Source organism: Onychostoma macrolepis, chromosome 09 (genome assembly GCF_012432095.1).
Source record: "Onychostoma macrolepis isolate SWU-2019 chromosome 09, ASM1243209v1, whole genome shotgun sequence".
NCBI lineage: Eukaryota > Metazoa > Chordata > Actinopteri > Cypriniformes > Cyprinidae > Onychostoma > Onychostoma macrolepis.
Genome location: NC_081163.1, coordinates 16,100,159 through 16,123,723, shown reverse-complemented (window position 1 = coordinate 16,123,723; position 23,565 = coordinate 16,100,159). Strand labels below are relative to the sequence as shown.

Here is a 23,565-nt window from a genome sequence, read left to right as displayed (position 1 = left end):
ATAATTAAATTTTTGAGATACTGCGCAGTTTTGTTGGAAGAAATGGAGAAGGAAAAAGAGAAAGTAAAGGGGTTATATCGGGAGAAACTAAACAACACCGCTAAACAGCGTTATTTAGAGAAACTGTTTGACATTAATAACATCGACCCGTACGACCTGCCAGTTAAGTTACAGAATGGACGAAAAACCCAGAAACACTACCACCTCTCACATACCCTGACATCGTCAATTACCTGGTTTATGGCATTAGTGCCTACACAATGCAAGAGTTTAGAAACTTTAAATCATTAGAAGCTTATCAACAATTCTGCTGCGGCTGGGTGCAAGACTTACAAACCTGTAAACTGCGAGAGCTCAGTCATACTTGCCAAGGTTGCACTCCACTTTTATTATGCTTTTTAAAGTTCTAATGCTTATTATTGTAAAAAAAAAAAAAACTGCTAACTGAATCATAGACTGGTTACTATGTTGGGTGATGGGAGCTTGTACATATGGATGATTCTGTAATTGCAGGTACATTTGGTGTCCAAAGTCAAACAAACTATTAAAATAATAAAACAATTATTTGAAAAAAGGTTATGTTTTATTATTTTAATAGTTTGTTATTCATTGTCATTCAAGCCATCCGGCGTCTTCTAGTCACATCAGCAACATGCTCTCCTTCATGCCTTTTCCATGTTGGAAACTTGAAAAACCTAATAAAATTGTGGATTTTGTCTCCACGAAGGTCGTGTGACCTGCTATGGCAGTTTTTCACACAACAGCAGTTTCCAGGCATCGCGAAAACAAAATCAACAGAACTCGACAGCAACAAACAACCAACCATAGACTGTAAACAAACAACGGAATCCTGCTAAGATGGCGGCAGCGTATAAGTTACGTCACATTCTCATTCTCTATAGCTCTATTAGCTCTCCTAGATTTACTCTGAATCGGGGAGTCAGGCAGGGATGCCCAATCTCGCCGTATCTGTTTCTGATAGCTGTTTCTTTTTCCTTGTTTTTGAAGGATGCCTCTCAGTTTGCTGTAGCATTAGAGACTCTTAAGCCCTTTTCTAAATCCTCAGGTCTTCGCCTTGATGTTAACAAATGTGAGCTACTTCCAGTTGGTAATTGTTCGGAATCCTTAATTTGAAATATTCCTGTAAGAGAGAATTTTACCTATTTGGGAGTAAAAAAAATAATCAAAGACGATAAAATTAGATGCCCCTTCGTAAGGTGTTGAACTGGTTACAAAGATATTTATCACTCAAAGGCAGAGTTCTGCTAACTAAAGTAGAAGGCATTTCTCGATTATCATATGCTGCTCAATCGATCTCTGTTGACAAACACACATGTAAACTAATTGATGGCATGTTGACAACATTTCTGTGGAAAAACAAGATTCATTATATTAAGAAATCAGTAATACTGAATTGATATGATAAAGGCGGTCTGAATTTGACTGATTTTAGCTCTCTAAACAGTAATTTCAAAATAAATTGGCTAAGACAATATCTTCAAAATCCTTCATCTGTATGGAATATAATTCCTCAGTTTATTTTCTCTCATGTGGGTGGCTTAGAATTTCTTTTAACGTGTAATTATAAAATAGGAAAAGTTTCAATCAAACTCTCTAAATTTTACCAACAAGTACTTGCTTCCTGGAGTCTTATTTATAAACACGACTTTTCTCCTCAAAGTTTTTTATCTGGAATAATGCCAATATTTTGTATGGAAATAAATTTTTTCACAATTGGTTTAGTAATGGGTTGTTATTAGTGAGTCAGTTATTGAACAATGAAGGAACTTTATTTAAATTTGCAGACTTTATCGCAAGTTACAAAATGCCTATTACATTAAAAGAATTCAAGGTGCTTACTAAGGCTATACCTGCAGGTATATATATATGCTGTTCAAAAGCAGTATATATACTTCGGGACTTTCTGTCTGTCCTCTTACACCTGAACAAAATCTTTTTCTCTGGGTTAAAGCCTAACAACTATAAAATCAGATTGTTGTTTTTGAAAAAGTTTATTTCTACGCCTTCTGTTATTTTTTTACTGGAACAATATCTTTAATCATGTAAATTGGCCATTACTTCAAAAATTCCTCCTTACAAATAGGGTTAAGGAAATCTCATAAGTTAATTCATAGAGTTTATCCTAACAAAAAATGTTTCTACAAGAATGTAAAATTATAGATATTGATTTAAAATGCTTTTTTTTGTGAATGTTCAACTGAAACAAATTCTCATTTGCTTTGGTCCTGTCAATATACCCAGCATTTTTGGAATAATGTGGAGGTTTTCATTGCTGATAATATTTTAAAAACATTTATAATTATACATTTTATTTTTATGTAAATTTCACATTCATAAATGCAAGTTTACAAAGGGCAAACATCTTTTTATAGTGCTTGAAAAAGAGATTAAAATGCATATAGATGTGATGTCAAAATCTAAAAATAGTAAAGCAATTAAAATGATTAATTATGCTCCTCCTCTAAAATTTTCACATAAAAATTATTTAATGGTGTTTACCTGAAAAGTACATTTTCTGTATTAAAATTGCATTGTAACATCCTATGGAATTGTAAATATATCTATAATAGATATTTGTCTGTAAACTGATGCTTATGTACCCTCTCTCCTCTTTTTTTATTTATTCTTTTTTTTTCTGTTTCCTTGTTCCTTCTTGTTCATTCATGTGAAATGTTCTTTGTTATACAGTGGGATAAATCATTGTACATGCTATTGTTGACAATAAAGCATTAAAAAAAAAGCAACAGTGCAAATTCTATGTTAGATGTTTTATCTTCAGTAACTTTAAGGTGAAAAACAGAACACCACAGGTCTTCACCAGGTTCTGACCTCTCGCCTGTTTCTCACCAAAAGCCTCCATCTATACCAGTTCAACACACTTTATAAGAAAACATCACTCTAGTGATTTCTGTCCTCATCAAACAACATTTAAACTTCAATCCCAAATCTCATCAATGAAAATTATGGGCACACAAGGTCACCTGTACTACAGTCACAGAGTGTAATTTATTATATATTAATGTAGTGCATGTGGTCTCAAGACTCCTTCGAACTATTCTAAAATATATTAATCAAATGTGTGTATTGGTGTAGTGCTCCACTCTGTATCTAAACCTCTGCTACTCTAGGTTCATGTAGTGGCAGAATTGTGAATTGTGTTAATGAATTGTGTTAATTTACTGGAGCGCTGAACAGAAAAGTCCATCACAAAAATATAAATAACATAATAATAACATAATAATAAACAGGCACAATTAAAGATAGATTTGCTTTTCTTTCTGTACATTAAAAAACTCCATTCATTCTATATGTTAACAACACAATCTTCCATAAATCCTGAACATGTGCACTACAAACTATTTCTAAATTTAATGTGATTTTATAAGAAATTACACATAAAATCACTCACCAATTACAATGCTCTCAAGCTCGAAGTTATGAATAGTCATCTTCCTTTTCACCTATCCTTTGACTATTTTAAGATGGATTTTTGCCGATTGTTTCCTTCAAAATTCACAAGAAAACGTTTTCAAATTGACCCCTTTGTCTCATTATTTTGATTTTCTGAAATATAAAGTGTTGAAAATACAGAGATGTAACAATACATAGTACCACAATATATCATAGTTAAAAAAAACAACAACAACAACGACTGATAATTAGTATTGTGGATATGCAAAAATGGATCTTGGATGATCATGCTTTTTCATGTCTTTGAGCAACAAAATGTTTGAACACCAGAGGGAGTAGCCTAGTCAACATAGGCCTAATGCATCATAGGTTCAGAGTTGATTCCTGATGTGAAACCTTATTTTGCTATTTTAATGAACAACGCTTTTTGTTCAGTTGTAAAAAAATAAATAAATAATAATAAAAAACAAACAAAAAAAACAACAACAACCGAAAACCAATGTGTATGTATGCATATGTACTGTAACTTAAACAATATAATTACACACACAAAAACATATCTTTTCTCTGCAATTCTCTTCTTCCAGTTTGCTACCTAAAGTAGTTGTCTAAACCTTTTTATTGCATGATCAGTATCATCATATTCAAGCAGGAATCAATTTCATCTCTGAAGGAAAAAGCGCACAGACCTAAAATATATGAGCAACATTAATTTTTACCAATTTCTTCGTCGAATATGCATGCTCATTATTTCTGAAAAATGACTAATGGCACGATGACATCTTGAAGGAATTGTGTTATCCTCTATTAAAAAGACAACAGAAAAGAACTACCAAAGAACAGAAAAAAAGCTAAGTGTAAACCGAGAAAAAAATAACAGCTTTACGCTTCTCTCCGAAAACAGTTGAGCTCCTGGAGGCATGCCGTGGGCGAAGCAAAAGCGTCATTAACATGCAAAGTTTTTGCGTAGCGATCATCTGCAAGCTGTGACACTGACATAAATAAAAAAGGAACAAAAACTTTGACTTAAATTAACTATGGCTAAAAACCAGATCCAGCCATATATATTCAATCTAGAACCGGATCCAAACAACTTCCACAACCCGAATGAAGCAGGTTGATGGGCATGCTCTTGTTCTCGCTCTGGTTGATGTCTGCGCATGATCTTCCCGGAGAAGTGCCCATAAAAGTAATTCCACCCTTCATGATGTCATACAGGGCCATACTTGAAAAAAACTTTCCGAAATGTATACAAATCCTGAAGGAGTGTGTTTGGCACAGAAATACTCCATACATCCAACTATTTAGCATGAGAATCCAACTCTTTAGCAGTGTAAATAAGTCAGAATGCATGAAATAGCATTAGACATCTCCTTTAGGTTTGGAATATGGAAATTTGTTTTCACATACAACAAAACTGTCGCATTTTGCACTAACACCTTCAAACAGGAGCATTTAGACTCTGGCTCTGCATCAAAAAGAAGTGTCCACATATTTTGATACTCATTTTTCTGATAATTATTTTCTAGATGAATCATGATTTTGTAAACCCGCTTGACCAAGTAGATCAAAAAATTGTTTTAATTTATTAATTTGGGCTTGCTAGTTCTGATTCTAAGCAGATAATAGAAAACATACATAATTTCTGAAATATTATCAAAGGAACACTCTCAGGTCGGTACATGGTAATCTCCCTCAGACATAGATTTATCAATTGTACACTGCACAAAAAATTAAAGAAACACTTTTGGTAACACTTTATTTCGATAGTCCACTTTAGACATTCTACTAACAGTAAGTAACTTTGCAACTACATGTCAACTAGCAGTCATTAGAGTGTTAGTAGACTGTCTGCTTAATAACTTCTAACATTTTATTTTGATGGGTCCACAACATACAACATAGCTCCCTGCTCCACCGTGGGTCCAGGAATGGACTCCACCCTGGAAGCCGTCTGTCCTGTCACCCTGTCCCTTGAGGCCTCCAGAGCGCCACCCCCCACCCCCGATTGATTGGCATTTGCCATTGAACACCAGAATTGGCAGGTCCGCCACTGGGGCCCTGTGCTTTTCACAGATGAGAGCAGGTTCACCCTGAGCACATATGACAGATGTGAAAGGGTCTGGAGAAGCCATGGAGAATGTTATGCTGCCTGTAACATCGTTCAGCATAACCGGTTTGGTGGTGGGTCAGTGATGGTCTGGGGAGGCATATCCATGAAGGGACGCACAGACCTCTACAGGCTAGACAATGGCACCCTGACTGCCATTAGGTATCAGGATTAATTCTTTGGACCCATTGGTTCTTCCTGGTGCACGACAATGCCCGGCCTCATGTGGTGAGAGTATGCAGGCAGTTCCTGAAGGATGAAGGAATTGATACCATTGAATGGCCCCCACGCTCACCTGACCTAAATCCAATAGAACACCTCTGGGACATTATGTTTCGGGCCATCCGACACCGCCAGGATGCACCTCAGAATGTCCAGGAGCTCAGTGATGCCCTGGTCCAGATCTGGGAGGAAATACCCCAGGACACCATCCGTTGTCTCATTAGGAGCATCCACCAACATTGTCAGGCATGCATACAAGCACGTGGGGGCCATACAAATTACGGATTACCATTTTGAGTTGCTGCAGTGAAATTTCAGCAAAATGGACTGACCTGCTGCATAATTTTTTCACTTTGTTTTCCATCAAACGATGTGGCATCCTTTAGTTCTAAACACATTACCCAGTCCAAATCAGTACAGATATCCAGCATGATATTTTTCCCCATTGAGATCTGGGGCCGTATGTATAAAGCCGCTCAGGGTAAAATTTTAGTCTTAAGAGAGCTGGAGAGGTCTCCTAAACTAGTTAGGAGTAACAAGATGGCAGCAAAGAGGAGGAGACACACACTTTCCAATGAAGATATGATGTATTGGAGTTACAGTATATGATGATATGGAGTTGATAAAACGATACAAACTTGATTGTTATGATAGTCATAGTTTTTTTGTTACTGACAAAGTAAAAAATTTAATAACTTCTACTCTACAAATCAATGCTCTAACTGCAGAAATGAAAGTAGTAATGGCATATTTTTGGCTGGAAAATGTGAAAAATGCAGCAATGCACCAGTGATGACACAGTAAGCAGGGTCTCACATATTGTGGCACTAACCCCACAAAACAAAACAGTGGCCAAAAGTGATGTGTGGATTTAAAAAAAAAAAAAAAAAAATGTATGACACCACATTTCACTTAAACCATTAAAAAAAAAAAAAAAAAAACTGCTTTCAATTGAAAGTAGCTAAAACTGGTCACTTAATGTTGCTAGATGACCTAATAAAGGTGAGTTCACTGATCTACATTTATATTTATATACTGTAGATCAGTTAACTCGCCTTCATGACATCATGGTAGAGTCTCGGATTGTAGATAAGGTTTGTCCAAGAAATTGATTTTGTTGCTAGGCTTTTGAAAAAAAAGTCTCTAAAGGGGTGAGGAAGTCACTAAATCTAGAGATAAAATCACTAAATTGGCAACATCGGCACACTAACTACAATATAAGTTATTAACATTTCATTGGTCCTCTTTGTATGCCAGCATGGCCGACAATTATGAGCGCACAATTTGGCATGTTTCATTGCATTATTATCACAAATAAAACAACTGACTCTAAGCAACTGCAAATGCAATATGCTTACAAAATCTTGAACTTTTTTTTTTTAATTAAAGGTGAATGTGTCAAATTTTCTAGGCTGCACATCACTTTTGGCCACTACTATATGGCAGTTTATTGACTTTCCAACTGACCGCCAAACCATATTGCAAAAACAAGCCACTTTTTTGAGGATTGTGGGCTTTCCTGGAGTTGTTGGAGTCATTGATGGAGCTCATGTTCACATCATTGCTCCAACTGTAAACGAGGAGGCATACCAATAGAAAATAAAGCATCAGTATTAATTTGTGATAATTTTGCACAATGCAAAGCATTTAAAAAGATACATTTAAATATTAAAATATTTCAGTGTCTTAATTAAATGATTTGAATGTAGTTACATTAAATGATTGGCTGTAGCTTTACATGAGCAGATTCACTACTGACTGATTCAGAGGTCAAGGTCAGCCATTTTGTGTTGACATTAGGGTTGGGTACCGAACTCTGTACTTTTAGGGGCACCGACCGAATTATGTCGGTACTACCGAGTACCGATTCACATTAAATCAATCGGTGCTAAATTTCAGTACTTGAGAACGCATGGGTGAGAGAGTAATGTACATTAGAGAAAGAGAGAGCGAGAGACCATGTGACATGACATGACGTGACCCTTGCAACTTCTTCTAACACAACACGCAGGGCAATGATGATGGCTGATCGAAAACGTTCCGGAGTGTGGTTACATTATACAAAACAAGATGCAGACAATTCTATTTGCAATATTTGTAAGACTAAATGCAAGGCTGGCCGTGGCAACACATCTAACCTCAGGAAGCACCTAATCAAATACAAGATTTATTTAAAAGCCCAAGAGTGTACTGTATTTGGTAGCCTAATCTCCCGCAAAACGGAAAAAGTCACTCCAGCAGCTGCATCCAGTGTTGAATCCATGGACGAAACATTAAGTGACGCATCGATTTCGACGACAACTTCAACATCTTCAGGTAATTAATTAACCAACTAATTTGATAAATTGTTGTTGGAGAAAACGACATTTTGACTGAGTTGTTTGACGTTAATGTAGCATTTTTACTAGTGTGAGTTAATGCTGCCTTCACATGCTATCGGAGTTAATTGTACTAGTTTCCTAGTTAACAAATTGAACATGAATGCCCTCTCAAGTCAAACTTTGAATGCAATAAACTACAGTATACAAACATCACAGACAATGGCAAACAGCGACCAAGGTAGCTCTGGCATAATGCCAAGAATATTTATATAAATGACTTACAGTTACTGAGGTAAACGCATGCCTAAAAAAAATACCTGTTCCTAAATGCAGGCCTAATGTAGGGTAATTTTAGTGAGCAGAATATTTTCAAAGTAAAGCCGGGAAAAATAGGCCCCAGATTGAAAAATACCATTTAAGTAATATAGGGTTTTACTTTTGCATAATATATTTTTGAAATATAATTATTATTGTCGTTGTCAACTCATAAGTCATGTTATTTACACTCTTGCCTTCATTGACAGCTCTCAGACTGGAGAGAGTGTCAGATGATGACATGAGGAAGTGTGAGGACTTCATCGACACCATGAGGTGTCCTTTACAACTCTACGCTCTGTGTGTCATCTGACAAGAGTGCCACTGCAGGGCAGATCCTCCCCATCCTGGACAAACTCAAGAAGAAGTTTAAGGTGGAGGAAGATGATTCTGCCTTCAAGAGAGCTATCAAGGAGAAGGTCTGGACAGATCTCTCTCCACGGTACACGGTATGTATCTCATTTATAATCATTTAGTAGTTCATTCACTTGTGTGGTTTATTCAAAATGAAAATGCATTATCAACATTTTTAAAATGTTTAATCTTGTTAGTATGAAAGAAATTATGACCTTCAACGGTTTCTTGAGGAGGCTACAGCCCTGGATGTTCGATTCAAATCCAAGGTTCAGCATGAGGCTGTTTGGGCCCCCTTAGAGAAAGAAGCGGTCACATTTGCAAGCAGAAACAAGGTTTGTTCCTGATTATAAAGTAGACTTATGTGTTCTATTCTATACGTATTGTTTTAACTTAGTATTGTGTATGCTTTATTAAAGGGTGGAGAAGTGACCCAGGAGGAAAAAGGAGAAGAGCTGCTGCAGCAGGAGGAAGAGGAGGAGCAGGATCATCGGTTCACAGAAGACAGAAAACCAGCAGCAGCAACAGCACATGTAAGATCGACATTATTACTGACATGCTTGTATTGATCACATAATGCTTGATGAATTATCATGAGGCCTTTTTATATTTGAAGACAGCTCTTGGGGAGCTCTTTAAAGATGAAGACCAGGCCCTGCTGGTCCTGGAAAGGGTGAAGATGGACGTCAGAGGCCCCTCAGTCACTGAAAAGGCTAAGAAAGAGATACAAGTGTACCGGAGCTTTCCGACAGTCCTAAGCTCAGTGGATCCTATCCTGTGGTGGTGGCAGAAGAGGGACCAAATGCCAATGCTGGCCAGATTGGCAAAAAGGTATCTCTGTGTCCAGGCCTCTTTTACACCCTCAGAGCGGGTGTTCTCGACAGCGGGGGACACAGTGAGTGTGGAACGGGCACGGCTCTTACCTGAGAGAGTTGACATGCTGATTTTTCTCAAAAAGAATTGCTAGATTAGTTAGTTAGTTTTTTTTTTTTTCAATATGAAATGGTTTATTGAACTTAATGTTCATTGATCATTTGTTTAATTTTTTTTTACATTTTATTTGTGACAGCCATCAGGTTGTAGGGACGGTTTGTCTAGTGTGTAATATTTATAAATAAATAAATAAAAATGTTGAAATTAAGAGGTTTGGACATTTTTTTTTCACTGAAATAAATGTGTTTGTTATTGCACAGAATACATAATGTATAATTCATTCTAAAGTAAAGGTCATGGAAACCCACTAGTAATGACCCAAGTATTACCAAATTCTTCAGAAGGAATTACTAATTATTTGGATCAGTATTCTAAAGTGAAGATCGTGATAACTCCCTAGTAATTACTGAAGTCATTGTAACCTTTTGAGGTTTTTGTAAGGTCCTGGTTAGTAATTCATTTTGCTAGATTTGGTAACACTTAAATCATTACTAGTGTGTTACAGTGATCTTCACTTTAGAATACTGATCCAAATAATTAGTAGTTTCTTCAGAAGGATGTAGTGACACTTGAGTCATTACTATCCAAAACCTTACATATATCTCAAAAGCTCACAATGGCATCAGTCAATATTAGGAAATTATGATGATTTTCACTTTAGAATACTGATCCAAGTAATTAGTAGTTCATTTAGAAGGATTTGCTAATACTTGAGTCATTACTAGTGGGTTACCATGATCTTCATTTTAGAATTAATTATTCATTATGCATAATTCACATTAATTATGAACCTGTATAAAGTAGTTCTTAGATTTTTATAAATTTTTATAGATAAAAATTTTTAGTTATTGGTTAGCTAATAGTGAACTACCAATTTTCAACTTAGCGCTATTACTTAATAAATCATTAATCAGTTTCTTGTTAGTTAATAGTAGTTACTACAATGTTAATAGTGCATTAGCCATGTGTTCCTGTGTAGTTATTAATTAACGACGGAACAGTATTCTAAAGTGTTACCAATATTTTTAGTCTAACAAATTCAAGTAACTTATTTACATTTAAAAAAAGGTATTAAATCGAAGGGAAAAAAAGGGTATTCAGTTATTTTTAAAAATGCATTGACCATTTAAAAAAATTAGCCAATAAAGCAATAGACACCACAGTTAGTTCTGAAAATAACCTTTTATTTAATTCTACATTCTAGCAGTTTAACACATATCAGTGATACGCCTCATGCTCACGAATCTCATGTTGCTGTATCCCATATCTCTGAAGCTCCTGTACTCTCCAGGTCTGAAGTAGACCATCCTGCCTCTGTAGTGGGGCTGCTCATACATGAGCCAGTGGCCATCCATCACATGGCAGGACTGGCAGTCAGTCATACGGAAACGTTCCATGATGTTGTCACAGTCATCCATCAACTCATACATCTGTCCTCCGAAGTTGTCCCTCTCGTAGATCCTCATTCTGAAGGATCCTCTGTACTGTAAAACAAGGAAATATTCATTAGAATTTCTTCATTATTTAGCAGTTTCTCAGAAATGCATGCACAGTATAGTATAATATCAAAAATAAGCAAAGTGCATTACTAAATCAACACAACACTGTAAAAAAAAAAAAAAAGTAAGAGCCGTACTGGAGGAATCATGCGGCAGGATCTGATAGTGTCGAACATCATGCCCATACTCATCATGCGCTGTATGTCATGGTACTCGCCCCTCCTCAGGAAGAACTGGTTTCCCGTGAAGCCATTGCGCTCATAGACCATGAAACAACCACTCTCCACCCTGATTGAACCAACGCGGCTCAGGTAAGAGGAGATATCAGAGCAGTCGCTCATGCAGTCATAGTTGCGCCCCTGGAAGTTCCTGTCCTCGTAGAAGATGATCTGTTGATGGGATTAAAAATTCAGCTGATTTTAAATAAATTCATTGCCATATAGATCTCAACTGCATCATGTTTTTTTATTAGCCACTAAAAGAGTTAAAGGGATAGTTCACCCAAAAATGAAAATTCCAAACAGTAACCAAATGGTAGCCATTGTCATTCATTGACTTCTATAGTGTTCCAATGGCTACCATCAACTGTTACCAACATTCTTCAAAATATCTTCTTGTGTTCAACAGAAGAAACCTTATACAGGATTGGAACAACTTGAGGGTAAGCAAATGATTTCAGAATTTTCAATTTTGGGTGAAATACCCCTTTAAGCAAAATACAAACTGGATGCAATATTAGCCAAAAGCTTTCAATGAAATATCAAGCATACTAATTTCAAACATTATTACCTTGCCCATTGTGGTAGTGTGTTGTTTCTCAGTGCTTCAGCTCACTGTACCAGCTGTACTTTGATGGCCTTTGGTGGTGGTTTTTATACAAAAACCAGTGACCCACATTTTGTTGTTATTCAAATGCAAAAGCTGCTGATCAAGCAGTATGACTTCTGCTGAAGTGGTCCAGTAAACTGAAACAATAGTTTTCATCCATACATCTCTGGCAGCTTTTCATGCATTGTCTTTTACAGTATTGGCAAAACTATAGTCAAATCCAGAGCGAATGTTCTTTCAATATCACAAATGACATAATGACCATATTCACATGACAGAGATAAAATGTGATGGATAGTTTTTCTCTTATTGCTGATGCACTCCAACTACAGACAAAACAAGTGTGCTACCAAATCACAAATTTATCAGAAATGTGTAACTGAAAAAAAAATTCAGTGTCCTCGAATTTACTTTAAATAATTTCTTTAAATAATGTATGTGCTATTTTTCAGTAAATGTGCGAAACATTTTACTTATTGTCACATATTTAAATGATGCTCTAGAAAATTCAGTTTCCTCCGTATAGGCTACTTGCATGCGCATTACAAGCAGGATCGCTCCTGCAGGAAGTAATTCAATTTACCTGGTAGATGAGCATTAAATTAATCATGCAAAAGTTGTATTTCTCTATTAAATATAGATTTTAATAAAAATAATAAATATGGTACTCGAACAACCGAATAACAATATTGAGCAATTAAGGATTTAGATCAGCTCAACTTATTACACTTAAGTCCATCATTATATCAGTTGACAAACTGTAAAATATAACAATTCAATGAAATAATCAAATGTAAAATAACACTGGATCTTCTTCACTATATGAATAAATACAGATAAGTCCTTACAATTAAAGCTACAAAAGTTATTCAGTCAAGAGCAGTGAGTGCTTATAAAGTTCTTCGCTGAAACTTGAAGCAGTCTGTCTCAAGTCCTCATTGAAGTTCACACCGGACAGAATCTCATTTCCTCTATTCGCTCTCATATCAAACCCAATCTGATTAATTTAAATTTCATGGGATCACATATAATAAAACACAATTATGTAAACTATTTGTATTGCTGAATAATTAATAAGAATGTTTGCTGATTGTTTGCTGACTGGCTGATGTTTGTGATTAGCTAATAAAAGTTTGAATGTCAAATTTCTAACCGTTGTGTTTGTTTAACACTTATAAATAACTGTTGGGGTCTGGGTTTATTTTTAAAAATAAATGTTCCCTTCATATAAATGCCATGCGATTTAATGACTTTTCCTGCACTTGCTATACTTCATACCTTTGTATAATAAAAGTGAAAGTTGTTATAATATTTTTTATAAACCAAAAGCAAAAAGTGAAAATAATTATGGCAAATTAGCTGAGTAATCCTCTGCAGCCATCTACTGGTTATAACAGTAATGTCATGTTATTTTCATTAGAAAAGTGTTTGTTTTCCACCAGTTGACAGAAATCGTCCTCTAAAGCTTGGCACATTTTCAAAATCACATACTCTTGGTAACTCTTCTGAAAATGTAATTACTTTGTAACTGTTAAAAAGGTATGTTCTATATAGTATGAATGTGTGTATGAATGTAATGTGGACACACTACATTTGTCAAGTCATTGTCATGTGACCTACCAGAGTCAATTGGTTGCATCCAAAAGCTTAGTCTGCTGACTTGTTGCCTTGCTGCTTCATCAGGCAATGACTTTGCAGGCAGCATTTGTGCACAAAGGCACCTCATGAAATTGATTTTGGATGGGCTTCTGAGGCAGCATAAAGGTTTTATGATCTACAACAAAATAGAGCAAACTATTGATAACTATGCAAATATTTAATTACTATAATGCTCATTTTTTGCTAGAAATAACATCAGAAGTGGAAAAAGGCAGTCAGAAACATACATTTACACTGCAACTTTGAGACACCATCTTTACTCTTTAGCTCAGCTGTCACAGAATGGATGGCATGTCATGATTGTGGGATATCAACGGCAGTGAAGGATGTATCTTTGCTGCCTTCAAAAATTTATCAGATGAAGGCATCTCAAGAGACAGGAAGTGAAGCTAACACCGGATTCAGACGTGCCTTGATGTATCCTTCAAAGGCAGTTGTGTCAGTACACTGTCATTCACAAATCATCTCCCATGGCCTCATGGGATAGTAAAGTGTCCATTGGATGCGCACTTTAGAACATTTTTATGAATACTGTGAATTTGGATAGAATAATCTTTTCACCTTTTCACCTAATACATATTAGGAAGTATGTCAGATCAGCCAAAAAGTAAAGAAATACTCAACATAATGTAAATAATGAGGGAATATGGTGATGTGGTTTACTCCACTGGCGGGTAGAACTCCAGTCTATCCTTATATTGGCTGCATTGTTTTTTAAAGTGACTGTGCCTAATTTACTAGCTGCTGTTGGTGTCTGTAACGTTAATCCAAGAAAATAAATGAGAGAAAATCACTCACTACTCTTCACTGAATTACTTTGTAGTTTTAAAAATAACTATTCTATATTTAAGTCATACAGTGAAGACTATGCAATGCTATTTTACATTTGATTATTCGGTTTCTAAAAATAATAATAATAATAATAATTGAGGACATTACAAAAAGAATGCACAGCCTAATTTACCTTAATCTTTTACATCAAACTAGATTCAAGTACTATAATTGTTTTCAAAACATCCTCCTTAGTCTGACAAGATTGAAAATAAGTTGAAAAATGGGTTTTCTGAAATGATTGGACCTACTGAATTTGACAGCAAACCCGTAAACCCAGGAAGAGCACTGATTCTGTTTTCAAATGTGAATATGTCATTTACTTGAAGCTCTCAAAGACAAAAAATGGCTTGATTAATTTTAAAGCTCAGAAAGAGGGTGGAAAACAGTCATGCAAACCTTAATTATGAATGTTTTAGTATAACAAATCTAAGTGACTTATTTAGGCTATATGTTAAAAAAGTGATTAAATCTAACAGAAAAAAAAAAGAAAATATTAAATTATAAAAAAAAAAAAAAAAAAGAAGCATGATATGACCATTTAAAAAAGTTAGCCATTCAGTAATTCAATAAAACAAGACACCACAGTTAGTTCTGAAAATAACACTTTATTTCCTTCTATATTCTAGCACTTTAACACATATCAGTAATACGCCTCATGCTCATGAATCTCATGTTGCTGTATCCCATATCTCTGAAGCTCCTGTACTCTCCAGGTCTGAAGTAGACCATTCTGCCTCTGTAGTGGGGCTGCTCATACATGAGCCAGTGGCCGTCCATCACATGGCAGGACTGGCAGTCAGACATACGGTAACGGTCCATGATGTTGTCACAGTCATCCATCAACTCATACATCTGTCCTCCGAAGTTGTCCCTCTCGTAGATCCTCATTCTGTAGGATCCCCTGTACTGTAAAACAAGGAAAGATTCATTAGAATGTTTTCATTATTAAGAAGATTCTCAGCAATGCATGCATGATATATTATTATTTTTTGGGGGGGAAAAAGTGAAGTACATTACTAAATCTACACAACACTATAAAGAAAGTGAGAGCCGTACTGGAGGAATCATGCGGCAGGATCTGATAGTGTCGAACATCATGCCCATACTCATCATGCGCTGTATGTCATGGTACTCGCCCCTCTTCAGGAAAAACTGGTTTCCCATGAAGCCATTGCGCTCATAGACCATGAAACAACCACTCTCCACCCTGATTGAACCAACGCGGCTCAGGTAAGAGGAGATATCAGAGCAGTCACTCATGCAGTCATAGTTGCGCCCCTGGAAGTTCCTGTCCTCGTAGAAGATGATCTGTTGATGCGATTAAAAATTCATCTGATTTTAAATAAATTAATTGCCTTTTGGACTGCATCATGTTCATCTTTAGTATTAAAAGAGTTAAGCAAAAATAAAAACTGGATGCAATATTAACTTAAAACTTTCAGTCAAATATTAAGCATACTTATTTCAAACATTATTACCTTGCCCATTGTGGTAGTGTGTTGTTTCTCAGTGCTTCAGCTCACTGTACCAGCTGTACTTTGATGGCCTTTGGTGGTGGTTTTTATACAAAAACCAGGGGCCCACATTTTGTTGTTATTCAAATGCCAAAAGCTGCTGATCAAGCAGTATGACTTCTGCTGAAGTGGTCCAGTAAACTGAAACAATAGTTTTCATCCATACATCTCTGGCAGCTGTTTGTGCATTGTCTTTTACTGTATAGGCAAAACTTCAGTCAAATCCAGAGAGAATGTTCTTTCAGTTTCACAAGTGACATAAATGTTCTTCGTGCAAAGTATGTCTCATATGAACGTATAACATTCAGTGCATGTGACTCTAACTAGAGACATAACAGGTGTGTTACCAAATCACAAATTAATTATCAGAAATGTTTTAACTGACAACATTTTAGTGTCTTTGCATTTGCAGTTTTTTTGTAATTATGCATGTGCTATTTATCATTAAACGTGCTAAACATTTTATTTATTGTCACATATTTAAACATTGCGCTGGAAAATTATTTTTTCTATTTCCTCCATACTTACATGGACATTACAAGCCGGATTGTTACTGCAGGTAGTAATTCAATTTACCTGGTACTTAAGTATTAAATTAAGCATGTAAAATTGTATTTTTGTCCTATTAAAATAATAAATTATCGAACATCTGAAAAACAGTATTTAGCATTTAAGGTTTGAGATGTTTGAAATGGTATTATCCATTATTTATATACCTCTAATATTCAGCATTGTGTTTCTTTTACCTAGTTCAAGGCTGCAAGCATTTGATATATCATTTAAAATACAATCTCATCCTTTCATGCTTCATCTTTTTAATCTTACAGACCTGTTATTTATTTCTGCTCTTCCCTTATGTATTATTTAAGCAGTGGCTTTAGATCAGGTGAGACTTTATGAGCAGTTTATGGAAAAATCCAGGTTTTCCTGTATAATTTCTGTTGCTATATGCTATATATTGACATAAATTTTGTGTTGTTATTATTGCTTTTAGTCAAGATTTGTGTAAAAATGTGTAAAATGTTAAATAAATAAATAAATAAATAATTAAATACAGAAAGTGAAAAAAAGCCAATTCATTCTGTTATAAGAGACTGATTTAGTGCTGAGAATTCAGTCAAATCGGAGTACTTTATTATTACAAATATCATTTTATTTTTATCTGTTTGTTTTTTATGTCCAGGCACAAGAAGTGAAAAATCAAAATGTTTATAAACAGTTATGCTTATAAACAGGAAATGAACAGTTCATATAAATAAGTGCAAGCAGAATGGCTAATAATCAGTGACTCGTCTGAAGGAGCCCACAATGGCACAGGTAGCACACCAGTCTCGGTATCTCCTGTATTCCCCAGGTTTCAGGAAGTACTGCCTCCCTCTGTAGTTGGGATATTCATAGAAGATCCAGTAGCCATTCATCACATTACAGGAGTACACATGTCGATGGTGGAAACGATCAGACACACAGGGGCAGTCGTCTGTGAATTCCATCATGTGACCTCCATAGTCAGCCTTCTCATAGATCCTCAGTCTGTATGGTCCCCTGTACTGTTGACGTCAAGACGCAAATGAATGATTCAGTACACTGGTGTCAAAGAAACCGTAATATAAGTATCTCCACAAAAGCAGCACATTCAGTGAAGCTCACCATTGGAATCAGGCGACAGGACCGAATAGAGCTACTGAAGCCCATCCATCTCTGGTAGTCAGTATAATCGCCACGTTTCATAAAATACTGGTGGCCCATAAAATTTGGACGTTCATAGATCATGAAACAGCCACTCTCTACTCTGATGGAGTTGCAGCGACTGAAGTAAGTGTGCAGGTCTGTGCAGTCGTTACTGCACTCATAACTACGACCTTGAAAATTTTTGTCCTCGTAAAAAACAATCTGAAAGAGCCAACAAAATCAACACTTTGCTTTAGTGCAGAGATTAGGAGAATAATCCATCTGCGTCAAAGCTTAGCATACACAGGGGAGGTGCAATTCAATGTAAATGTCATGAAAGTGGTGCCAAAAATCCTACCTTGCCCATGGTCTCCGTTGGAGAGATTCCATATGCTTCCCAAGCTTTTTATACTGCCTCTTGACAAACAAAGTATTGTTATTCAAATGAATACAGGAATATGTCAGGGTACTGGCACATGTTTACCTTTTTGTTAGAGCACAATATTGGGTTGAAAAATATGGATTTTACTTGAAAAAGGATATATAATTACATGTTTGGTGTTTTCTCTTGCATGGTCCAGGGAAAGGACTGGTACGGCACCCACACATTCACAGCACAATGCACACAGAACAATATGGAACATCCCTTTTGCATTAAAGAAGTGGTTCAACAGAGGGAGCAGTTACTGAGATTCCATTCCCAACAGCATTGTCAACTGCACTGACATACTGAATTTTCCAATAAATTCTTACATATGAAAAAAAAAATGTTGCAGGAGAAATTTCAAAGAAACTTTTAAAGATTCAGAGTCAACTCAGCTGTGTTTTGGGGATGTTGCTTTAACTGTCTCTGATATTCAACTGTCAAATGTTTATGTACTTCATGCTCTAGAAAAACCATACATATTTGTTTGTAAAACTTCTGGTTTGTTTCAGTTCTTAGTCAGAATTGTGCAGTATTAGCCACAAGCTAAAGGTCCAGTTAAAGGTCCAGATACAATTTTTTTATATATATTTTGTGGCATGTAAAAGGTGCAAAAAATTGTTTTGTTTATCTACAGTATATGACAGCAAAAGCAGAAGTTACCAGTTTCATTGTAGAAATATTCTATTCTAAGTTTGTCCAACATGTTTTTGTAACATTATGGACATGCATTATTTATATGCTTTTTGTAAATCTCTTGCACGTGTAGATATAAATAGCCTTATTTAAAATGGCAAAAATGCTACAGTAAAATTGTTTAAATGGAAAATGATGAAGATAAATACAACCATCTTTTATAAGCCTCTTACTGTAGATACACCTTAAAAAGCAAGCAAGCAGTATATCATTTAATGTTTTTGTGATATCAGAAAGCACAATTTGACTCTATGTGTGCAAACAGTGTTCATCAGTTACACAAAATGGCATGTAATTTTTTTTTAAATCATAAAAAATATAGTATATCAGGAAAAAAAGACCATCGCAAAGCCATACATGGGTGAATAGCCATCTATCAAGTTACATTAGCAAAAACCTGTATTAAAAACAACAGCCATAACAAATGATCAGAAATTTACCTGTATCCATCCAATTTATACCACAACTTATTACTTACTTTAGCTATAAATCCAAATGACCTAATTAAGATCGATTTTGTCTTCTCATTCAGTCGTCTTCTCATTATAAAGCTGCACGTCCATCACTGAACATGTGTTTGGGAGCTTTAAGCTGCACGTCCATCACTGAACATGTGTTTAGGAGCTTAGTATTTTCACTTTTTCTTGTAATTTGGCATTTGATTGCCACTTTGTACCACTAAAACATGCATGTGGATTAAAAACATCCTCTAATTTCTCTGAGGTCAATGTGCCTTTAAATAGCAGGGCTGCTTTTGTTTTTTGTTTTTTGACAGTCATGGCAGTGATAGATTTAACTACAATGAGGGCAGTTAATCCAGATTGAGCTCTGCATTGTTCAGCCAAAAGCATAAACAGTGTGAGAGACAGTTTGCTCTCAGTTTTGCTTTACCAAACTTTCAATGCATGTTTTCCAGTCTGGTAACCAGATTTGTGATAGAAAATGTCACTAATAAGTAAATTAAATGTGGAATAAATAGTTATAGATTAACCACTTGACTTTTTCTGTTATTAATTTCGCATGGAAACACTAGAACAGAAATAATAACCAAACTTTCTGTTATTAATTTCACATGAAAACACTAAAACAGAAATAATAAGCAGACAAGCAAAAGTTTCAGTCAAGAGATTTTATTTAGTGCATATGTTGTCGCACAATTCATGTTGTCTAGTTGAAAGAGGTTATTCGCCTGAGGGACCCGATTCTTGGGGCCGTTCCTCCCCAGTCACTGTACTTCCTGTATTCACCTGGTCCAAGGTAGTACGTTCGTCCCCTGTAGTTGGGCTGCTCATATAGAAGCCAGTGACCGTCCATCACATGACAGGAGTGGATGTCAGATGTATGGAAGCGGTCCATGATGTTAGGGCAGTCTTCCGTGAGTTCTATCATCTGACCTCCCATATCAGCCCGATCATATAGCCTCATTCTGTAGTTACCAGTATACTGGAAGAAAACATGGATTTGGGATATATTTAATCAACACATTTATTATTTCAAAGATGATCAAAAGTGTGTTTCTGCAGTCTAAAGCATCCTATTTCTTTGATCCGATGAACTAGTGCATGGCTGTTTTTTTAACAATGTTTATTTGCTAATTCCCATAAATCACTTACCATGGGGATCATCCGACATGATCTGATACAGTTACTGAAGCCAATCATACGCTGACAGTCAGAATACTCGCCCTTCCGCAGGAAGTACTGCTGTCCCATATAATTTGGGTGCTCATACACCATGAAGCACCCATTCTCTACCTTGATGGAGTTGCATTGGGTAAAATAGGGGTGCAGGTCTGCACAGTCACTGCTGCACTCATGATAGCGGCCCTGAAAGTTCCTGTCCTCATAGAAGATGATCTGTTAAAGATAAAAGGTATGATAAATCTACTATACAATATACAAAATAATGTTAACTTGCAGCTGTAAAGTGGCTTCATGTTATAGAGTTGAAAACTATTGTAAGTCTATTAGTCTATGAAAGTGAGAGATGCCATCTTACCTTTCCGATAGTCATGTTGGCATCTGGCAGGGCTACTGCTCGACACTGGCATCCAGTTTATCACTGTCTTTTATAAAACCTAGAAGCTGCTCTGTGATTGCACAGCATAAAGTATTGTCATTCAAATAAATCTAGCCCAGGGAGAAAGTAATAGGGGATAGAATTTGGTGGGGGGGGTGAATCAATGAAACAATCTGATTACGTTTGGCTTGGCCCTGGTGCAGTTTTTCCATATTCATCAAAATACCCCGTCCCGTCCTGCTTGCAGAAGCTTCAGTCTGACTGCAATCAGCACAATGAATCAATGCAAAAGCAACAGGTCTTAAACTGAATCAGTTGAGTAATGGATGGTTCATTTAAGTTTGGATAAAGGTGCAATATATGATTTGAAAATACCAATAAACTAACATAAAAGAGTAACATGAAATAAAAAAAAGCAGTAGTATTTAATTAGTCTGCTATAAGTAGAAACACAGATACGTTATGAATAATATACTGTCAAATATTACGTAAAACATTCTATGAGTCAAAAATAAGCAAATTTATAGATTTAAAATGTATAAACATTTATTTCTGAGGTAACATATAAGAGCGTTTGAAGCATAAAGGCTGCATACTGTAAGTTGTTATTCAACATGATTGCCTGTGTTGCTTAACATGGCAGACCTATGTTAAGTGATAGAAGCAAATAATTTTAAGTTTGGTGTGTGTGGATTTACAACAGTGTATATTACATTAAAAATAAACAAATATTAAAAAACTGCTAAGCAGCCTGCATGAATGTTAATTCTAGTTATCGATGATTCGTTTGATGGAACCCACACGGGCACTCAAGCCTCCCCATTCAGTGAATCTTGTGTATTCTCCAGGCCTTATGAGGTACATGCTGCCTTTGTAGTTGGACTGTTCAAAGAAGAGCCAGTTTCCACCAATCACCTTGCAGGAGAATATATGGTTTGTCTGGAACATGTCCATGATATTTGGACAGTCCTCCACTAGAGCCATCATTTGACCTCCATACTCCATTCTCTCAAACAGTTTCACCTCATGAGAAGATCCATGTGTCTGGTAGAGGGAAGAACAAAACATGTGTAAATCAACTACTATCTTAATACTATCTAAGTTTTCACTCATTCCTTACATTTAAAAGAATGATTAGAGTGATAAAAAAGTGAATTCTATCATTACTTCCAATGTAGCTCACTCAAGCATATAGTATAATCACCATGGGAATTTCACGGCAGGAGCAGACGCAGTCATTTTTGCCCAACCAGCTTTCAAAGTCTGGGTACTCTCCTTTACGGACCAAAAATTGCTGGCCTTTGTAATGTGGCTGTTCATAGATCATGAAGCATCCACTCTCCACCATGATGGAATTACAGCAGCCAAGATAGCAGAGCATATCTGCACAATCACCACTGGATTCATACTGATGACCCTTAAAATTCTTGTTTTCATAGAAAATGATCTATTAAAAAAAGAGAGAGAAGACAGTCCATATGCATGCAGTTTACAGGAAAACCAGTGTAAATATGTTGAATATAAGGTAAACAATATTTTTGTATGACTTTTCTCACTTTCCTTGCAGTATTGCTTTACCTTCCCCATTTTTGACAGGAGTTATGCCATGTGAGTGTGACGCTCTATGGTATATATACACCCGAAGTGCCGACACTGTATGTGTCATTCATATTATAATTACATACACAAAAAAATGCTTTTTTGCCATTTGGTTTTAAAAAGTTTTGTTATAATTCTTTTGTTAACAATATTGTCAGTACTGCCATTTTGTGAATGAATGCAGAAAAAAAAAGTGAGGCTATGATCACATATTGAACAGATGACACACAGAAAATAATTAATATCAATACCCAATATCCAATAAGTCATGATAAATTGTTTGTATGTTCCATGTAAAACTTGTCATGCGATATTAACTAATAAATAAGTTTACAATAGCCAGTTGTGTGGATATGTTTAAAAAATATATAATATGAAATTATTAATGAAAAATTATTTATAGAAATGATTAATATGTTAAATAGTGTATGCATTTAAATGTATGCATGTATTTATTAATTATGTTCATGTTATTGATTATTTAATTTCATTCATTTGTATGGTACTATTTCTTTTGGATACATAATATTACATTTTTTTTACTTTATGCTCATTGTGTGCTTATATAGTGGTTAGTCAATAAACAATTTATAAATTCTGGTATTATTGATAAATATATATATATATATATATATATATATATATGAACTGTATTTTGACTATATTTTTAATATATTCTGTATATACTTTACACTCTAATAAATATGTTTGCTTACTCTTTAATCCATAGCGATTTATAATTCACTTACAACAGGGTTTACCTGAAGCAAACTTTGTCTAAGTCACACCCCATATTTACATGGTTATAACAGTCCTACTTTTTAATGTTTATCTATATAAACATTGTGTTAAACATAAGCCTTATTATTATTAAGCAAGTTTTCAACACTTCATCTGTTTATCATTAGTTATTTACCATGAGTGAGCATTAATATACAGCACAAGCAGATAGATAGAACACTTGAAACCTGTCTCATGGAGGAAAACGTCTCTATAGTTTTATTCAGTTCTCTGAACAGTGTCAAGCAGTCTGGCAGCCTATAGTAAGAGTCGTCATCAGGCAGTGACTCCTCCAAGTAGAGGGTGCAAGAACAAAACTCAAGACACTTGAGCACAGACACCATTTTATTTAGTGTGA

At 35.5% G+C, this 23,565-nt stretch overlaps 6 protein-coding genes across 6 annotated transcripts; 1 reads left to right on the top strand and 5 right to left on the bottom strand.

Annotated features, from left to right (window-relative positions):
• Nucleotides 1-5,872: 5,872 nt before the first annotated feature.
• Nucleotides 5,873-9,836, top strand: LOC131546522 (E3 SUMO-protein ligase ZBED1-like). The gene is made up of 5 exons (XM_058786122.1): nucleotides 5,873-6,005; nucleotides 8,677-8,849; nucleotides 8,952-9,089; nucleotides 9,174-9,287; nucleotides 9,371-9,836. Exons 1-5 carry the CDS (start codon nucleotides 5,873-5,875, stop codon nucleotides 9,719-9,721), a joined length of 909 nt encoding a protein of 302 aa, XP_058642105.1. The 3' UTR covers nucleotides 9,722-9,836.
• Nucleotides 9,837-10,895: 1,059 nt separating this feature from the next.
• LOC131547372 (gamma-crystallin M1-like) lies at nucleotides 10,896-11,984 on the bottom strand. The gene is made up of 3 exons (XM_058787902.1): nucleotides 11,976-11,984; nucleotides 11,324-11,575; nucleotides 10,896-11,171 (listed from the first exon to the last, which is right to left on the bottom strand). The coding sequence occupies exons 1-3, from the start codon at nucleotides 11,982-11,984 to the stop codon at nucleotides 10,896-10,898; spliced, it is 537 nt and encodes a 178-aa protein (XP_058643885.1).
• Nucleotides 11,985-14,932: 2,948 nt separating this feature from the next.
• On the bottom strand, nucleotides 14,933-15,994 carry LOC131547099 (gamma-crystallin M1). Its single transcript, XM_058787399.1, has 3 exons — nucleotides 15,986-15,994; nucleotides 15,564-15,815; nucleotides 14,933-15,413 (listed from the first exon to the last, which is right to left on the bottom strand). Exons 1-3 carry the CDS (start codon nucleotides 15,992-15,994, stop codon nucleotides 15,138-15,140), a joined length of 537 nt encoding a protein of 178 aa, XP_058643382.1. The 3' UTR covers nucleotides 14,933-15,137.
• Nucleotides 15,995-17,295: 1,301 nt separating this feature from the next.
• Nucleotides 17,296-18,068, bottom strand: LOC131547100 (gamma-crystallin M2-like). The gene is made up of 3 exons (XM_058787400.1): nucleotides 18,048-18,068; nucleotides 17,669-17,911; nucleotides 17,296-17,568 (listed from the first exon to the last, which is right to left on the bottom strand). Exons 1-3 carry the CDS (start codon nucleotides 18,054-18,056, stop codon nucleotides 17,296-17,298), a joined length of 525 nt encoding a protein of 174 aa, XP_058643383.1. The 5' UTR covers nucleotides 18,057-18,068.
• Nucleotides 18,069-19,976: 1,908 nt separating this feature from the next.
• Nucleotides 19,977-20,831, bottom strand: crygm6 (crystallin, gamma M6). The gene is made up of 3 exons (XM_058788164.1): nucleotides 20,808-20,831; nucleotides 20,423-20,665; nucleotides 19,977-20,252 (listed from the first exon to the last, which is right to left on the bottom strand). Exons 1-3 carry the CDS (start codon nucleotides 20,820-20,822, stop codon nucleotides 19,977-19,979), a joined length of 534 nt encoding a protein of 177 aa, XP_058644147.1. The 5' UTR covers nucleotides 20,823-20,831.
• A 765-nt stretch (nucleotides 20,832-21,596) lies between these two features.
• Nucleotides 21,597-22,415, bottom strand: si:dkey-57a22.14 (gamma-crystallin S-1). Its single transcript, XM_058786121.1, has 3 exons — nucleotides 22,407-22,415; nucleotides 22,033-22,275; nucleotides 21,597-21,872 (listed from the first exon to the last, which is right to left on the bottom strand). Exons 1-3 carry the CDS (start codon nucleotides 22,413-22,415, stop codon nucleotides 21,597-21,599), a joined length of 528 nt encoding a protein of 175 aa, XP_058642104.1.
• Between the last annotated feature and the right edge of the window lie 1,150 nt (nucleotides 22,416-23,565).